The following is a 15,254-nucleotide window of genomic DNA, read 5'->3' on the forward strand; positions in this document are numbered from 1 at the left end:
CCCAACGGCAAACCCGAGGAGTGGTGTTAATTGAATCACAGCTGAAGCGGAGCGAGGGATTTAAGAAGCTCATGGGGTCTTTTCAAGGTGTGAAGCCTCTCAGATTCTGCAAAGGCAATAAGATTAAGTCAGACTTGGGAGTCTTATTTATATATTCGCAGAAGGTGGGGAGAATCGGAATAAGTTCCTGAGTGTGGTAGTTCAGCAAAGATCTCTGCCCTTCCTCTTCCTTACCTCTGCATCTTCCTTTTCTCTGAAACACTCCCCTCCCCTCCCCGCCTCTCCCCTCTCCCACCCCTTCCCTCCCCCTCCCCTCCCCACTTCCTCCTCTCCCCTTCCCACTCCCCTCCCTACTTACCTGGCCTCCCCACTCCCCTCCCCTCTTTTCCCCTCCCCTCCCCATTCCCCTCCCCACTCTCCTCCTCATTCCCCTCCCCTCCTCTCCCTTCACCTCCTTCCCTCCCCTCACCTGCCCTCTCCTCTCCTCTCATCTTCTCACTTCTGTTTGGCTCACTATTCATCTCACCCTTTGCATCTTAACCTAGACCTCATTTCCCCTGAGTAGCTAGCTCCCTATCAACTGAGAACCAAAGTGTCCCTTGGATGTGATCACGTGGCACTTACTGGGTTACTGAAACATTCACCTTATATGCCCACGACCTGGTACAGAGTAATCACTCAAAACATTAATATGACTTTAGTGGTTACAACATGCTGGGCATAGACCATGTTGTATAATCGTTAGTAAAGTTCCATGAGGTAGGCCTTGTCTATGCCCATTTTCACAGACATGGAAACTGAGGCTTAGAAAAGTTAACTTGCACAACGTCATGTTACCAGGAAGCACGAGGGCTGAAATTCAAAATCTCTCTAGCTCCAGAGCTCACACTTTTAACTCTCTGCCATTCTGCCTCCCAAATATTTGTGAAAAACATTTTGTTTGACATTTTTTGATAAACTTGAACAAAGCAGATTCATGGCGACTTACCTTTGCTGGCCCCAGCTTCTGGTTTTTTGAAGCCATTCAGTCCAGAATAAGAAAGCAAGAAGTTCTATGCCAAAATGATTTGAAATTTAATTATTGAATTATTGAATTTATGTCGGATTTAATTATTGAATAGATGTTTGCACATAATATAAAAATAAAAGTAATAAGATGGGAAACAATGAAAAGTAAGATCCGCCCCCTACTCAGAGCCACCTGCTTCCCTTTTCCGGAAGTAACAGCAAGATCTATTGTTATCATGAGAGGTGAGCCTAAGGCTGTATTTTGGAACCTATGATCCAAACCCAGTAATGGATCCATTTAGTGGGTTCTGACTAGCCTTTGTTTTTTAATGGCATAAAAAAAGGATGTGAAAGGATCATATTTCATACAGCTTGTGTGTCAGTTTTACATGTGGCATAAATGTACATCTGAGTCACAGAATGTAAAATGTGATTTTACACTTCTCACCATGGAGTCATGTTCCAAACAGTTTGAAAGCCACTGACCTGGGGGACCCTGAAGTTGGAAATTATGAAGGCTGCTTTCACGGAGGACCTCTGGCCCTTACCTCCCATGAGACCCTGTGGTACTCAGCAGCCCCAGTGCCCCTATAAAGCAGAAGTCAGATCGCGCCCCTCCTCTGCTCAAAGCCCTCCAGGGACTGCCATCTCACTAACAGTAAAAGCCGTGAGATGACATGTATTTCTATTTATTTGTTGCGTTTGCATCCTAAAAAAATTCCAAAATCAAAAATATGTGTCTGTGCCACACATAAATATGACTTTGGGGGTGGTGCTCTGAGAAGGGACTTCACAGAGACAGGCAGCATCCTTCAAAGCAGCTGAAACCAAGAACGGATATTGACATGTAGGGTCTCTATATGGAGTGATCTATTTTAAAATATAATTTATCCGACATTCATAAATTCCCTCTGGAGAACCCTGGGGGTACCTCAAGGAGACAAAACGCTCTGCAGAACAGTTGGCCCACAGACGGAGAGACTCCCAGAGAGGCTGCTGCATCCTCCAGAAGATGCCGAGAACCGTGAAACAAGCAAGAGTCCAGCCACAGGCCCCCAGTCTGCAGGCACGGAGCCAAAGAGTCGCTTCTCAGGTGGGCAGTTCCTCTCGCCCTGGTCCAAGGTGACAGCAGCAGGGATTTACAGCGTCCAATGTGCCGTTGTGTGGGACAGCCAGTCACAGTAATGAAATAACGAGGCCAGTTCTCTGTGTCTCAGAAATAGGAGCAGCAGTCAGCAGGCAGGTAAAGGATAGTGTCACATCTCTCCTTTTCCCCTCCATCTCTCTTCACTCTCGCCTGGATCTGTGCACCCCAAATGTGGCAGCTTTGTCCTCACAGGTCCGGGGGGGCCTCAACTGGGATACCTTATGGTGTCCCCAAGAGGGCAGGGGTAACTCGACTCTGAAGTGGCAGCTCCTGGAAATCAGGGTGTAAGATCGTGGTGTATTTGTTCACTTGTTGACTTGGTTACAGTCTGTTAGACGTGTAAGCTCGTGTGAACAGAGATCTTGTCTGTCTTGTTCTCTACCAGATTCTCAATGCCAGCGACAGCATCTGATGCTAAGCAGGCACCAGTGAATGTCTTAAATGGATGAAGCAGTGTTAGACAGCAGAGTGGAAGCTGTGGTAGCCAATAGGTTCTCCAAGCACAACTAGTGATCAGGCAGATTCTGAAAGGTGGGTTGCACCCCCCTGCATTGGGGATGCAGCCCTGGGTGTGCCCTCTAGGGTGACTTGCCAGTTTGACACGCGTTTGGTATAACTGTGTGTTTACCAGGTGGAAAGAAATGGCAGGCGGAAGGAAGTACATGAACAAAAGCAGTGGGGCCTGCAAGGGGACATGGCACAGCAACTACAGGAGTGACCCAGGTGTACCCTAAGAGGTCAGGTGCCTGGGAGGGCATGGCTGGTAAGGTCCAGTTGTGAAGATGCACAACATTAAGAAGTTGGCACTTTATTCTGTAGGCAACTGGGGATTCCTTGGCAGTTTGGAAGCAAAGAAATGACATGATCATGTAACTCTGAAAGCAATATGAAGGACGGATCAGAGGAGAGGAGGTCCTATAATTGGGGAAACCATTTACGAAGCTATTACACATGTCCAGGTTCAGAGATAACGGGGACCAAGACCAACATGCGGCTGTGGAGGTGGAGAGGAAGCCCTGTGGGACCATTAAAGGAGGTAACCAGTTGGAAACATGGGTGTGGATGTCAGACCTCAAGGTTGGCTATTCAGACATGAGAGTCATGTGGGTCCTGTCAAAGTCATGGAAGAACATAAAAACACCTAATTTGAGTACTGGACCATTTAATGAAAATCTAATGAAAGCAGGTGTTTTTAGTTTCAGAGGCTTAGATACCTGCCAAGTGAAAAAAGCCAAGTAAAAGGCCCCTGGACATCAGTTAAGAATGCCTGAGTGAAAAGAGGAAGAAGGACAGAGAAAGAGTCCCAAGGAATGACCTCACCCAAGGGGTGGGCAGAGGAAGACAGTGGTCCCCAACCTTTCTCACCTGCTACAGAGACATTGACTACTGCCCATCAAAGAGGTAGGACAAGCAAAAGAGAGGCTAAGAGAACTTGAGAAAAGAAGAACTTTGCTCTTGAGGTCAGAGGTGCCTCAGACAACACCGGGGAGACTAACCACACGGCAAAAGATGAAGAAAGAGACAGAGCTAACTTCTGATTTTTTGGGTATTTGGAAAAGACAAATTGCTCAGGTAAGGACCGCCAGAAAGCCTCATCAAAGAGCTCAGGCGGGCCCAGAAACAGAATCAGGTGCAAGTGGAGGGCAGAGCTCTCAGGAAGCCAGAGATGAAGGAGGTGCCCAGGCAGAGGCAGGCCTTTTCTTTAGAAAACTCAGCAAGACTCATTTCTTAACTGAACTAATAACTAATCATTTCTATACTTATATACATAATGGACTGCAGGTGGATAGGTGCATGCACCTGCCTACATGTGTGTTTAGCATACGCCAAATAGCTTATCTATCTAAACACATATTTACACATAATTATGTATTTACATAAAGGCATGTGTTTATCCACTTGACACATATACATATGCATATACAGGACAGGTCTGCAAGAGTGTCACAATTTAATATTTATTAAATAGCCACATGCCCCCTTCTACACACATGGTTGTGCCTGAGAACTTGGTTCTTTCTATTACCCAAAGTTCACAAGGATTCTCTCGAGAAATTTGTTTATGGTCTCAGTATCAAAAAGATATGATCTTCTCTCGAGCATTCTTTTTTTGCTCTTGCATATGACAGGAACCGAGTTTTAGACAGGCCTCCCTTTCGAACTTGACTGCTAGAAACTCAGGGGACAAACTTTGATCCCACTTGTAGCAAGGGTATTGGACTCTCTGGGGTGCTTTTTTTTCCTTTTTTTTAAAGACTTTCATTTCTGACTCCATTTTATGTGCCTTATTTTTCGAACTTCTCTTTGTAGGTTATGTACCTTTGAAAGCTATCTTGAGATCTTTTTTTTAGGACAAGGTGGCATATAAATATGAGGAAATATATAAGAGAAATCACAGAGGGAGGCTTTGAGGTCCAGAACATTATGGCTGGGAAGAGACCTATTATTGTGGCTGGAGTTTCTGGCATGTGACGGTGACAATGGGTGTGTCATTAGGACACTACAGCAGCCATCACAGGGAGTCAGACGGCTCTCAGCCCAGGTCATAGTTCTCTCTGCTGTTTACTAGTTGTGTGATGGGAGGCATATTATTCTCTAAAGCTTAATTTTCTCATCTTTAAAATAGTGGCCAGTTGGAATTTGGGGGAGATGATTAAAGGAGGCGATGTAGAGAAAGTGCTTAGCACAACGCGCTCAGCCAGCGGTAGCTGTGGTTACCATCACTATCATTCGGACAAAGGGGTAGGCCGTATTCCAGGCCAGGTCACTGTAAGAAGGTTCTCCCCACGCCTGTCCCCGTCTCCCCACGTTTCCCACACTCACAGACGCCAGGCGGCTGTTGCTCGCGCGATATGGATCACGCCCCCGGAGTGCTCCTGCACACCCGCCGCCTCCTGCAGGGAGCAGGGCGTGTGTCTCCCAACCAGTCCTGCAAATTGCTACCAAGAGGACACCCAAAGGCGCAGCAAAGGCGAATCCACCAGTGTGTGTTAGTTTCTTACCCCGCCCCCGGCTCTGCGCTCTGATATATACAAGAGAGGCCTGCGAGGGGACACGGGGTCTTGGGGAGCCAGGACTGGAATGCGGGACGGCGGCGGGGCGGGGGGTCCCCCGAGAGCCGCTAGGCGAAGCCCATCTCCTCGGGCTCCCCCCTCCTCCCCAGTCGCAGGGGTGGTGGGGTCCCGTGCGCCCCGAGCCTCCCCAGCCCTCCAGCTCCAGCTCGGACCTCGCCCTCGGGCTGGGAGAGGCCGACAGCAAGGGTGAAAGGCGGGACTGCGCGAGGCGCCGGCCGCCGGGCACCACTGAGCGATGGGGGCCGGTTTCGGAGAAGAGCTGAGGAGCGCCACACATTTCCTCCAGCCGATAACATCAGCCTTTGTCAGGTGGTTCGTGCGGGCGAGTGTGAGTGTGCGCGCGCGCCGGGGGAGGGCGACAGGGCGAGGGCGCGCTTGCACAAAGTTTGTGCCTGCGGTGCGCCTCGGTCTGGCTCTCCCGGCTCGGAGAGCGGCGGGTGGGCGGCCCGGGGGCGGCAGGCCCGGGCAGGGGGCCCGGCAGGCGGCGGCGGTGGCGGTGGCGATGCGCCGCGCTCCACCGAGCCCGTCCCGCCGCGCTAGGTGAGGCGGCTCCGGGCGCGCGGGCTGCGGCCATGGGCACCCTGGGGAAGGCGAGAGAAGCTCCACGGTGAGTAGGGGCCCGGGCCCTCGGGAGCATCAGGTTCCTTTCTCGGGGCGGGGGCCACTGTGCGGGCGGCCCCCGGGACCCCTCGGGGATGGGACGTGGGGCGCGGGGGCGGGCGACCCCTGCGTCTCCTTCTCCGGGAAGTGGCTGGCCCGGGGTGCGGGCGGTGGAGGCCGGGGGCTCGGCTCCAGTTGGGGAGACGGGCGCAAGGGCCGGACGCGCCCCGAGCGCCCATCGCGTAGCCTGGGCAGTAGGGGAGGGCTCTGGGGTGCGCGGCCGCGGGGCCCGAGGTCGTCCGGCGAGTCCGGAACTGCACTGGCCGACCTCCTCCCCCGGCCGCGACCGCCGGACACCTGGGATCCCACTCGCGGACTTTCCGCGCCACCGGCACCTGCTGCGGGCGCCGGGCTCGGGCAGCGCCACCTGGCGGCCTCTCGCGGCCCTGGGGATCTCCGGCAAGGCCAAGTGCGTTTGCAGCGAGCAAGCAGAGGTCAGCGAACCGTGTAACCGTGTTGTGGGTGGAGACCTATGCTCCCCTCCACCCGACTGTGATTCCAGAGAGATGTTTTAGGAGGGTCTTGGGGTGACAGAGATGAAGGAAGAGTGACAGTGAGTGAAAAGGCTCTTGGCAGGAGAAAGAGGCCTGGACAGGCCAGGCAACTTTGTGTTTGTCCCCCAAAGGGCTGGAACCGGACACCTGCCCAGACTACTGGGCTCAGCATAGGGCTGGGCAAGTTGTGCACGACCCAACTCCAACCACATGGACTTGGATGTGACAGCGCCGGGCCTAGCCTGTATAAGCATACCCTGTAGAGGCAGGAAGCTTCGTCCTGCTGGACTTTCTAGAGCTGAAAGTTCTTGGCCCTTTCTGCACTCCGTTCCCCCCCGCTCCCCCCTCCTCCTCCCCTGAGGATCCAGCGCAGGACCTTGCACTAGAGTGGGGGGCAGGGCTTCAGTAAGTTAAGTTGAATCTGTATTATGGGGGCGGGGAGAGGACAGACTGGAAGGAATCCTGACTAAGAAGCCAGTAAAAGCCACCTTCCACTGCAAAGAAAGGGGTGGAAGTTTCCATTCTCTTCGTCCAGTTCATCTCTTACTCTCCTGGGCTGGATTTCATATAAAGGTCAACCTGAAATCGTGACCTCCACTGAGGTACCTGTGCCTGGAGAGGATTTCACCTGACCCGGTTCGGAGTTTTGACAATCTCCTTCCACGAACTTGATGGAGCTTTAATTAGCCCGTTTTAGCCGCTGAAAACACTTTCAAGTTAATTTGTTTCTCTTGGACTTTTTTCTTTTTAATTCACGAGGGAAGTGACCAGGAACCATTTGACTACCATCCTTTAAAAATATGCCTTTGCAGACTTAGAGGCTATTCATTCTCTGGATTGTTCAAACACCCTCACACCTGTCTAGAGTGAAGCATTTTACAAATCCTTATCTACAGCCATTTCACCAGAAGAGACAGCGAGTTGATGGTTTGTCACAAAGCCAGTCAAGAGACTGCGCAGAGGAAGAGCAGGGTTTCCTAGTTAAGGGTGCAGATGCCCCCATCTTCGCAGACCCCTCAGTTTGCCCTTTGGTTTTTAATAGTGTCTCTGCTCCTGGTTTCTCATGCCCAGGCCCCTTGCACCTCCCCGGCCTCCATCCTTCCCAGAATGCATCTCTCACCCTCCTTCCCTGCCCCTTCCCCTCAAGACTCCCTTCAAGCTGTTCCTTTCTGCTTGAATTTGCCCGAGCCCCTCCTAGTTCTGGTAAAAGCATTGAACTCCGAGAATCACCTTGCCAACCAAAGTGGTTTCCCCTCCTGGCGACACTGGGAAACACTTCTAGAATTCGGTCATTTTTTATGACTAAACACTTCTCCTGGGAAGGACTTTATTTTCAACTCTCTTGCCTCTGCCCTGAGTGGAGGTCTTCATGGTGAAAAGGCGGCAGCTAAGGTGGAAAGCTGACTCATTCCAACACTGGACAACCAGCGCCCGGTTTCGAGAGTTGTCAGTGCTTCCAGGAAGGGAAGGGAGCCCAGGTGGGAGAAGGCCATGGGCACAGGAGGCCTGGCTTCTGCCTGTCTCTGCACTGGTGGCCAGTCACGGTCCTCTTCTGAGCCTAGACCTCTGCATGTGTAGATAAAGGGCTTGGGAAATGACTGGGCAGAGTGTGGCCCGCTCCAGGACTGTGCCAGGGATCCACAGAAGGAGCAGGGCCCAGATTCAGCCTTTATGTCATCATCTGTGCTTTTGGAGGATTTTACTTTTGTCTTAAATTGATTGACCTCTTCAGCCTCTCTGTGATGGTCCACTTGCTAATTTTGATGGAGTGAAAGGTGCGCCATTCCAGGCATGGTAATATTTTTTAAATAAAGCCAGAGGGGCGCTGGGTAAAAAATCCCAGATCTAGCACCTATGAACTCTACAACCCTGGCTATATCATTTAGCCTCTTTCAGACTCAGTTTCAACATCACCAAATGGAGATAACATCTTTCTGAGCTGTAAGCTTTAAAGACAATGTAAATCCCCGGCCCAGTGCCTGCCATATCACAGGGACTCAGTTCATGGGGGCCATTATTATTTTGTCTCATTTTCAGATACTGATCTGATCCTGGGGCTATGGCAGGGCCTGGATAAAAATCAATAATGGCCGGAAACTTGATCAAGCCCTGTAACACCGGCTTGATCTTTTGGAAATCACTGCCTTGGGTTAGCAGATTCCCAGTAGCCAGTTGTTGATTCAATTTCATTGCCCACCACCCCCCAGGTTGGATCAGAGCCCAGCGGCCACTGCCAGACCAGCGCCCTGGAGCTAGTTTGAAACAGCTCGAAGGGCAGGGTGTCCCCTCCACACGTCTAGCTGTGCGCTGAGTGGCCCCATAGCTCAGTACACTGTCTTTTAGCAGGCTGGTTTCCCAAAATCCACGTGCACCACAGCATTTTATTTTGGTCAAAGCACGTCTTCAGTCCCTTCTTGGGGAGACTATTTTCTACAATAACAATGACAACAGCAACAAGTAACGTACAATGAGTACATTCTACAGTTTACACAGTGCCCTCACGTAGACTCTCTCTCACTGGTCCTCTCTGGCCTGTCACAATGTCTTCCTCATGGAATAAGCACTGACTGGGTAATTGATGCCATCGTGTGTTTATCAAAGCGCGTAGTGAGTAGCTAAAGTTATCGATCTGAGGTATATTTCTTTTTCTCATCTCCTCTTTGGTAGTAAACTATGAAATAACTAAAGCCACAGTAGGGAGAGAAGAGTTAACTACATGCTCAGAGAAGTTACCAACAGCGCCACCCATCACTGTCACACCTTCAAAGATTATCGATATGTGTCTGTGTATGTTTTTTATTTTTTTTAAGGTATGCTTTTTGATGAGGAAGATTGGCCTTGAGCTAACATCTGTTGCCAATCTTCCTCTTTTTTCTTTTTTTCTCCCCAAAGCCCCAGTACATAGTTGTATATCCCAGTTGTAGGTCAGTCTAGTTCTTCTGTGTGGGGCGCCACCACAGCGTGGCCTGATGAGTGGTGCATAGGTCTGCCCCCAGGATCTGAACCAGCGAACCCTGGGCCACCAAAGAGGAGTGTGCGAACTTAACCACTGGGCCACGGGGCCAGCCCCTATGTTTATTTTTTAAGTGGAAGGGAAAATAAAATGCTTAATTAACTTCCTGTATCATTTTGCAAACAACTTGACTTGTACTGAGGTCATGACCAAGGGTGAGGCTGAATGAGAGTGGACGAGGGTGACCTATTGACTTCTAAGCCATTTCCAGATCCAGCCTTGTCCTTTCACATTCAGTTCTGGCATAAAGCTCTCATAACCTCTGCTTTCTGTTTCAATCAGTAAGGACCCAAGTAAGGACTTAATGGAATGTTGTTAAATAATAAAAATGACTCATACTGATTACCTGTATTATCAATATTGAGAAGCAGAATCTTAAAACCACCCAAGATTGGTGAGAAAGGCAGGGCTAGCTCAAAATCTAAACACCACCACTGTAACCCCTCAAGCCTACACATGGGTCTTTAGTCTTTGACTTCTTCGCTAAAGTCCTTAAAGTGTTTCTGAGGCCGCCTGACTTTCTACAGCATCTCCCATGTTTGCTCAAGATGAATGAGGTTAGCTGAAGATGAGACCAACTTAAACAGTTCTTAAGACTTAAGTCAGTGGCCTTGTGGCTAAAATTAGTAATTATTGCTAGGAGCTAAGGACTGCTCAGATAGTTGCACCTTGCCTCTCCCCTTCAGGCCCTGGAGACAGTGGGCCAGAGCGATCCTGACTCCAGGACGAAGAGCCCTACTTGCAGCCCTGAAATCTCACCTTGTTATTTGCTGGGGAGATGTCTCTTTAACAGCCAACCAGTCCGAATGGTGCATTTGCCAAGTGGGAGGGGTATGTCTTCGATCAGCCCAACTCACAGGATTAATTGTCTTATCTCTACTCCTTTCCTCTCCAATCTGCCTTCAGAGCAGAGCGCTGCCAGTTTGTTTGTCCCTTGGCTGTCCTGCTTGCACTCACTGCCTCCTCTCTTTCCCCAGGAAACCTTCTCATGGCTGCAGAGCTGCCCCTAAAGCAAAACTAGAGGCGAAGCCAGCCAGCAGCCCCCTCCTCTCCCACCCCAGCCTGGCGCAGATCACCCAGTTCCAAATGATGGTGTTTCAGGGAAATTCAGCCAAAGGAGCCAGCCTGGACGATCTCATCAACGGCTGCATTCAGTGTTTTGGTGAGTTGGCTAACTGCCCACATGCAGAAAATTCTCTATATTAATTTGTTCTTCCTTAAAAAGTGCTTTATAGAATAGCAGCCTAGATTGTATTTTGGCTTTAAAAATAGCTCTGGAGCCTTTGAAAAGTTGGAGCCTGTGCGCAGTACCGATGGCACATGACTGTGTGGGCGTAGCAGGTCGTGATGAGAGGTGCGATTCAAAGTGAGAAAAGTTCCTGAGGAGAGTTTGCTTTTCCATTTTTCTTGGGACGGAGGTTTTTCTCGTGATGAAAAATATCATGAAACACTGTTGAGCATCTGGTGCTTTGATGTTTTTCTGTCCTTGTGTTCTTGGGGCATGCAAAGCCTGGGTTACATGGGCGGACCCTGTTATCAGACAGAAATTTGAAAGGCTGTGGATCGTTTGGACAGTAAAGTCTTGGTGATTCTCCTTACAATCTGGAGGGTAGTTGTGGGATAGGATAGGACCGGGTAAAGCCAGAATGTCTGTGACTGGAAGGTACTGGTTAATAAGCGTTGCAACTGAGGGACAACGATGTGGGAAATAAGCACACAGACACACACCGGTGGTGAATTCTCTAGACGCTGCACCCTGTCATCTCTTGTACTTACCATGAAGGATGCACAACTTAATGCGTCTGCAAAGAGGCCCTATTTTTTTTTTAATTTTATAAGCACTTTCTTTTTTTTTCCTCCCCAGTTATTTTATTGAGGTCATGATGGTTTATAACATTGTATAATATCAGGTCTACGTTATTATTTATCAGTTTCTGTATAGACTGTGTTGTGCTCACCATCATTAGCCTAATTTTTTATAAGCACTTTCTTTTGATTGTTATTTATAGTGAAATAGTGATTGAAAAGTGCTAAATATTTGCTCCCCTCCAAAAAAGGAATGATGGAAAATTCGTAGATCTCCAGTGTCACCGTTCCCCCTCTGTGCCCCTTTTAGAAGAGGCATCTCCCCTTCATCTCCCACTGTGAAGCAGATGAGCACATATGGCCCAGCCCAGAAGCACGTGTGGCCCCCTGGGAGCCTCCTGGGGTGTGTGTGGGCGGCTTGATCAGGTCCCAGGCACACAACATGCAGACCTGCTAGAAGTCAGAACTAGGGCTTATTGGCTGAACATGTTGAGTGCTTGGTCAGACCTTATTTATAGAATCAGGAACGACTTGGCATTTCAGGGGTACTCATTTAGGACAGTTTAGTACAACATCGAAAGGAATAGTTTCAATGATTTTGACCTTGTTGTAAAGCAGTGGTTCTCAAATATTAGTGCAGAATCACCTGGAGGGGTTTTTATAACGTGATTTGCTGGGCCCCACCCACAAAATTTCTGCTCCTGTAGGTCTGGGGTGGGGCCCAAGAATTTATGTTTCTAGCATGTTCCAGTTGATGCTAATGCAGCTGACTCAAGAACCCAGCTTTGAGAATCACTGCTTTGTTGTTTGTTGCAGACTTTTTAACTTGGAAAAGCGGAAACATACTTATTATTTCTATTTATTTACATCTTTCAGTTAAGGATGAATTTGGGAGCAGAATGAATGGTTTTTCTATTTCAAAATGATCTCCTTAGAAAATAGACATGCAAGGAGATAAACCAGAAGACATGGGAGGCAGTGGCAGCATGGCTGTGATGAGCCATCGTTCCTCATGGACTTTACTCTCACCTGGCTCCCAACTTGAATATGCTTGACAGTCTCAGTAGTCATATTTGCTGGCCATTAGCAGGGCACTGTGACCATTTCATGAATAAGAATTTTTATTCTCTTTCCATTTCACTGTTGAGAAAATGGACCACCGATGTCTTTATCATGCAATCTTTCTTCCTCCTGCACCAACAGTAACTGCCAGCTGAGCTTAGGGCTGTTTTCCTAACCTTCAAATAATTATGACATCAACCTGAACAATACATGACCAATTCTGAAGTCCTTCCCCAAAAGGACCGAGATAAATCCACTCCCTTCAACAGATCCAACAAGGGCAAAAGATACATTGTTTTCTGCAATATGTTGACTAAAACAAGGACCTTAAAATCTAAAAGCTGTAAAATTCCCATTGTGTCTAAGTCTTTTATCCGTTATCAGGAAGTGTTGATTAAGCCCCTAATTGCATCTGACACTTTGCTGGGCAGTGCACAAGGAGAATTACAGTGACCAAACCCTGTCCCATTATTAGATTTTAGAATACCTGAGAAATGCACTATTCAGAAAAAAATATATACATATACAAAAGATTGGGCAATACTAAGCAAAGGTGTGGAGGAAGAATAAATGCTTTACCATGGAGAGTTTAAGTAAGTTCACTCCAAGGGTGAGGACATAGGTGAGTGAAGACAGCTACTGTTCCCACCCCTCTTGGGCCATGGGAATGCCGTGGAAAGGCAGAGAGAGCAGCACAAGGCTTGCGTATGATGTACTGCAGAGTTTCCTGCCACAGAGTTTACATGGAAGAGGCAAAGAAGAAAAGACACCCTGTATTTGGAGGGAATGGGAACCAGCACTTTCCTCCGTGATTGTGACCCTCTGGTTTTCAGTTGATGTGTCTTGTGCGGGGAGGGGAGTGGAGCTTGAGCTCCAGAGATAAGTGGAGCTGGGTATGGGTAGCGGGGCTCATCGCAAAGAACAATCCATGACAGTGTGCGCCCATGCCTCCGTGGTTCTCCCTCCCCAGAGGTGGTCTGAGAATAGCGCAAGGAGGCTGATGTTTCTGTTGAATCCTGTCTTACTGGTTATTTTCTCAGGTTTGTAGAGAAAAGTTTTGCGTTAGAATAACACGATCTAGCTTAGCCTTTGGTTCATGAGTTTAGGTGTCTTCTCCTTTTCATACGCATGAGAGGAGAGGGAAATAGTACAGGAGTGTGGGGAAACTCTTTTTTTGGTAATCTGTCACTTCAGACCCTGGATTCAGCCACTCCTTTCACCAACCTGAAAAAAGGAGGCAAAAAATGTTTTAAACATAGACTGACTAATTAGTTAATTACTTTGTACTACCTTCTCAGCCTCACCCTCGTGCAGATGCTATGAGGAGGTTCGAGTCAGCTGGAACTGTGCTGTCCAATAAGGTAGCCACTAGCCACAGGTGGCTATTTACATATACGTTTCAATTCATTAAAATTAAATCAAATGTAAAATTTAGTTCCTAAGCCTCAGTAGCCGTATTTCAAGGGCTCAATAGCCATGAGTGGCAGCTACCCCTGGACAGAGTGTATGGAGAATATTTCCATTATCACAGAAAATGTTAGAGAGTGCTGACAGGGGAGATGATTGACTTGAAGGCAAAGGCAACAGACATCTTCTGGAAACTGTGGGATTTGCGTTTTTCCAGTGTCTCTAGGTAGTAGTCTGGATACTCTCGAAAGCATCATGGGCATTTGGCAGTCGTTCCTGATGGCTCTCTCTTTAGTACTATTAACCATTAATTACCACCCGCACTGTTCTCAAAAGAACTTATTACAACGCTCTTAAGGATGAGTGACCAGCATGTACAAATTAAGGGTACTCTTGAAGGCCTCTAGCAAGGCTTCCAAGGTCACACACAAGGTTACTGATCTGAGATTAGAAACTCACAGCCTTGAGTCATAGTTCACTGCTTTAACCACGAGATAACCCACTCCCACCTTCTGTTTTAATCAGAGGTCATGCTTTACATTCTCACCATATTATTGCTAGTTAATCCACTCTTCAACTGTGCATAATGAGGCAAATCATCACAACCTGGTCCACTTATGTCAAATGTGTGTGAATCACACCATCTGTTTCAGAGGTAGAGAAGACCTATGAGATCATCTGGGCTTTTTTTTTTTTTTTTTGAATGTTTTCACTTTGTAAGAGGGTTGCCAGCATTTGAGGCCAAATGGAAGCCTTCAGATGTCCAAATTCAGAAAGTGCTTTCCTTGTCCCCTTCGGAATGCAAGACAACTTCTGACAGCATCAGAGAGAAACCTGTAGACGTGTCCTCAGCAGGCAGTGCTCTTGCTCCAGGTGGGCTGTGGGAGGAAACTGTGTCTGTCTTACCACTCAGTGTGAAGAGAAACACAGCTCAGCAGTGTCTTATATTGATAGAGTGGTTTTTAGTTTTCCTTGGAGTTCCATATGTATTGACTTTCTTTTAAACTCAAAATGACTCTGAAATGGGCAGATCAGGTGTTATTGTCCTGTTGGACAAATAAGAAAATAAATCAAACCTCTGAGGCTTGAAACTACCTGCCTCATGCCCCAGTCTAAAAAGAAAGTATGCCCCTCCTGTGCTCCTTCTCCTGCCCACAGCAGCCACTTGCAGCCTGAGCTCAGTGTGCTCTGGTCCCCCTCCTGGGACAAGCCTCCCTTCACTCCAGGGAGACCTGCATGCCACACAGGACAGGCTGCACCCTGGGCCCACTTTCTGCAGGCCTGGTCTCCCCCAGATTAGAAATTCAACTCCATTCAATACAAGAAAAGTTTATTGGACCCGGTCTATATACCAGGTGTCTGTCTGACATTCTCTCTTGAACAAAGTGTTAACTAATTAAAATTATCACGTGCATTGTACCAATACTATCCAAAGGCCTCCCAAACTAATAGGTATATTTCCTGCACCGTGGAGCAGTTGGATGTTAAAAGCATTTTATAGACTTCAGCTTATTAAGGGTAAAACACTACACCTGTTTTTAAAATTGGAGTCAAAGAAGGCAAACACACGCTTGTCGGGATCA

General features: G+C 48.2%; 1 protein-coding gene across 9 annotated transcripts in view; it reads left to right on the forward strand.

Annotated features, from left to right (window-relative positions):
• The first annotated feature begins 5,181 nt into the window (after positions 1–5,181).
• The window catches only part of RASGRP1 (RAS guanyl releasing protein 1), a 75,882-nt gene continuing 65,809 nt past the window's right edge, over positions 5,182–15,254 (forward strand). Inside the window, exons 1-2 of one of the 9 annotated variants that reach the window (XM_070625566.1) lie at positions 5,182–5,557; positions 10,374–10,558. In XM_070625566.1, coding sequence (XP_070481667.1) covers positions 10,483–10,558 — 76 coding nt within the window. In that variant the 5' untranslated portion in view covers positions 5,182–5,557; positions 10,374–10,482. Of the gene's footprint in view, positions 5,558–5,592; positions 5,837–10,373; positions 10,559–15,254 lie in introns of those variants that run through there. The other 8 variants (XM_070625578.1, XM_070625596.1, XM_070625555.1 and 5 more) reach the window with 8 other exon arrangements.

The sequence above is a fragment of the Equus przewalskii genome, chromosome 1 (assembly GCF_037783145.1).
Source record: "Equus przewalskii isolate Varuska chromosome 1, EquPr2, whole genome shotgun sequence".
NCBI classification, from domain to species: domain Eukaryota; kingdom Metazoa; phylum Chordata; class Mammalia; order Perissodactyla; family Equidae; genus Equus; species Equus przewalskii.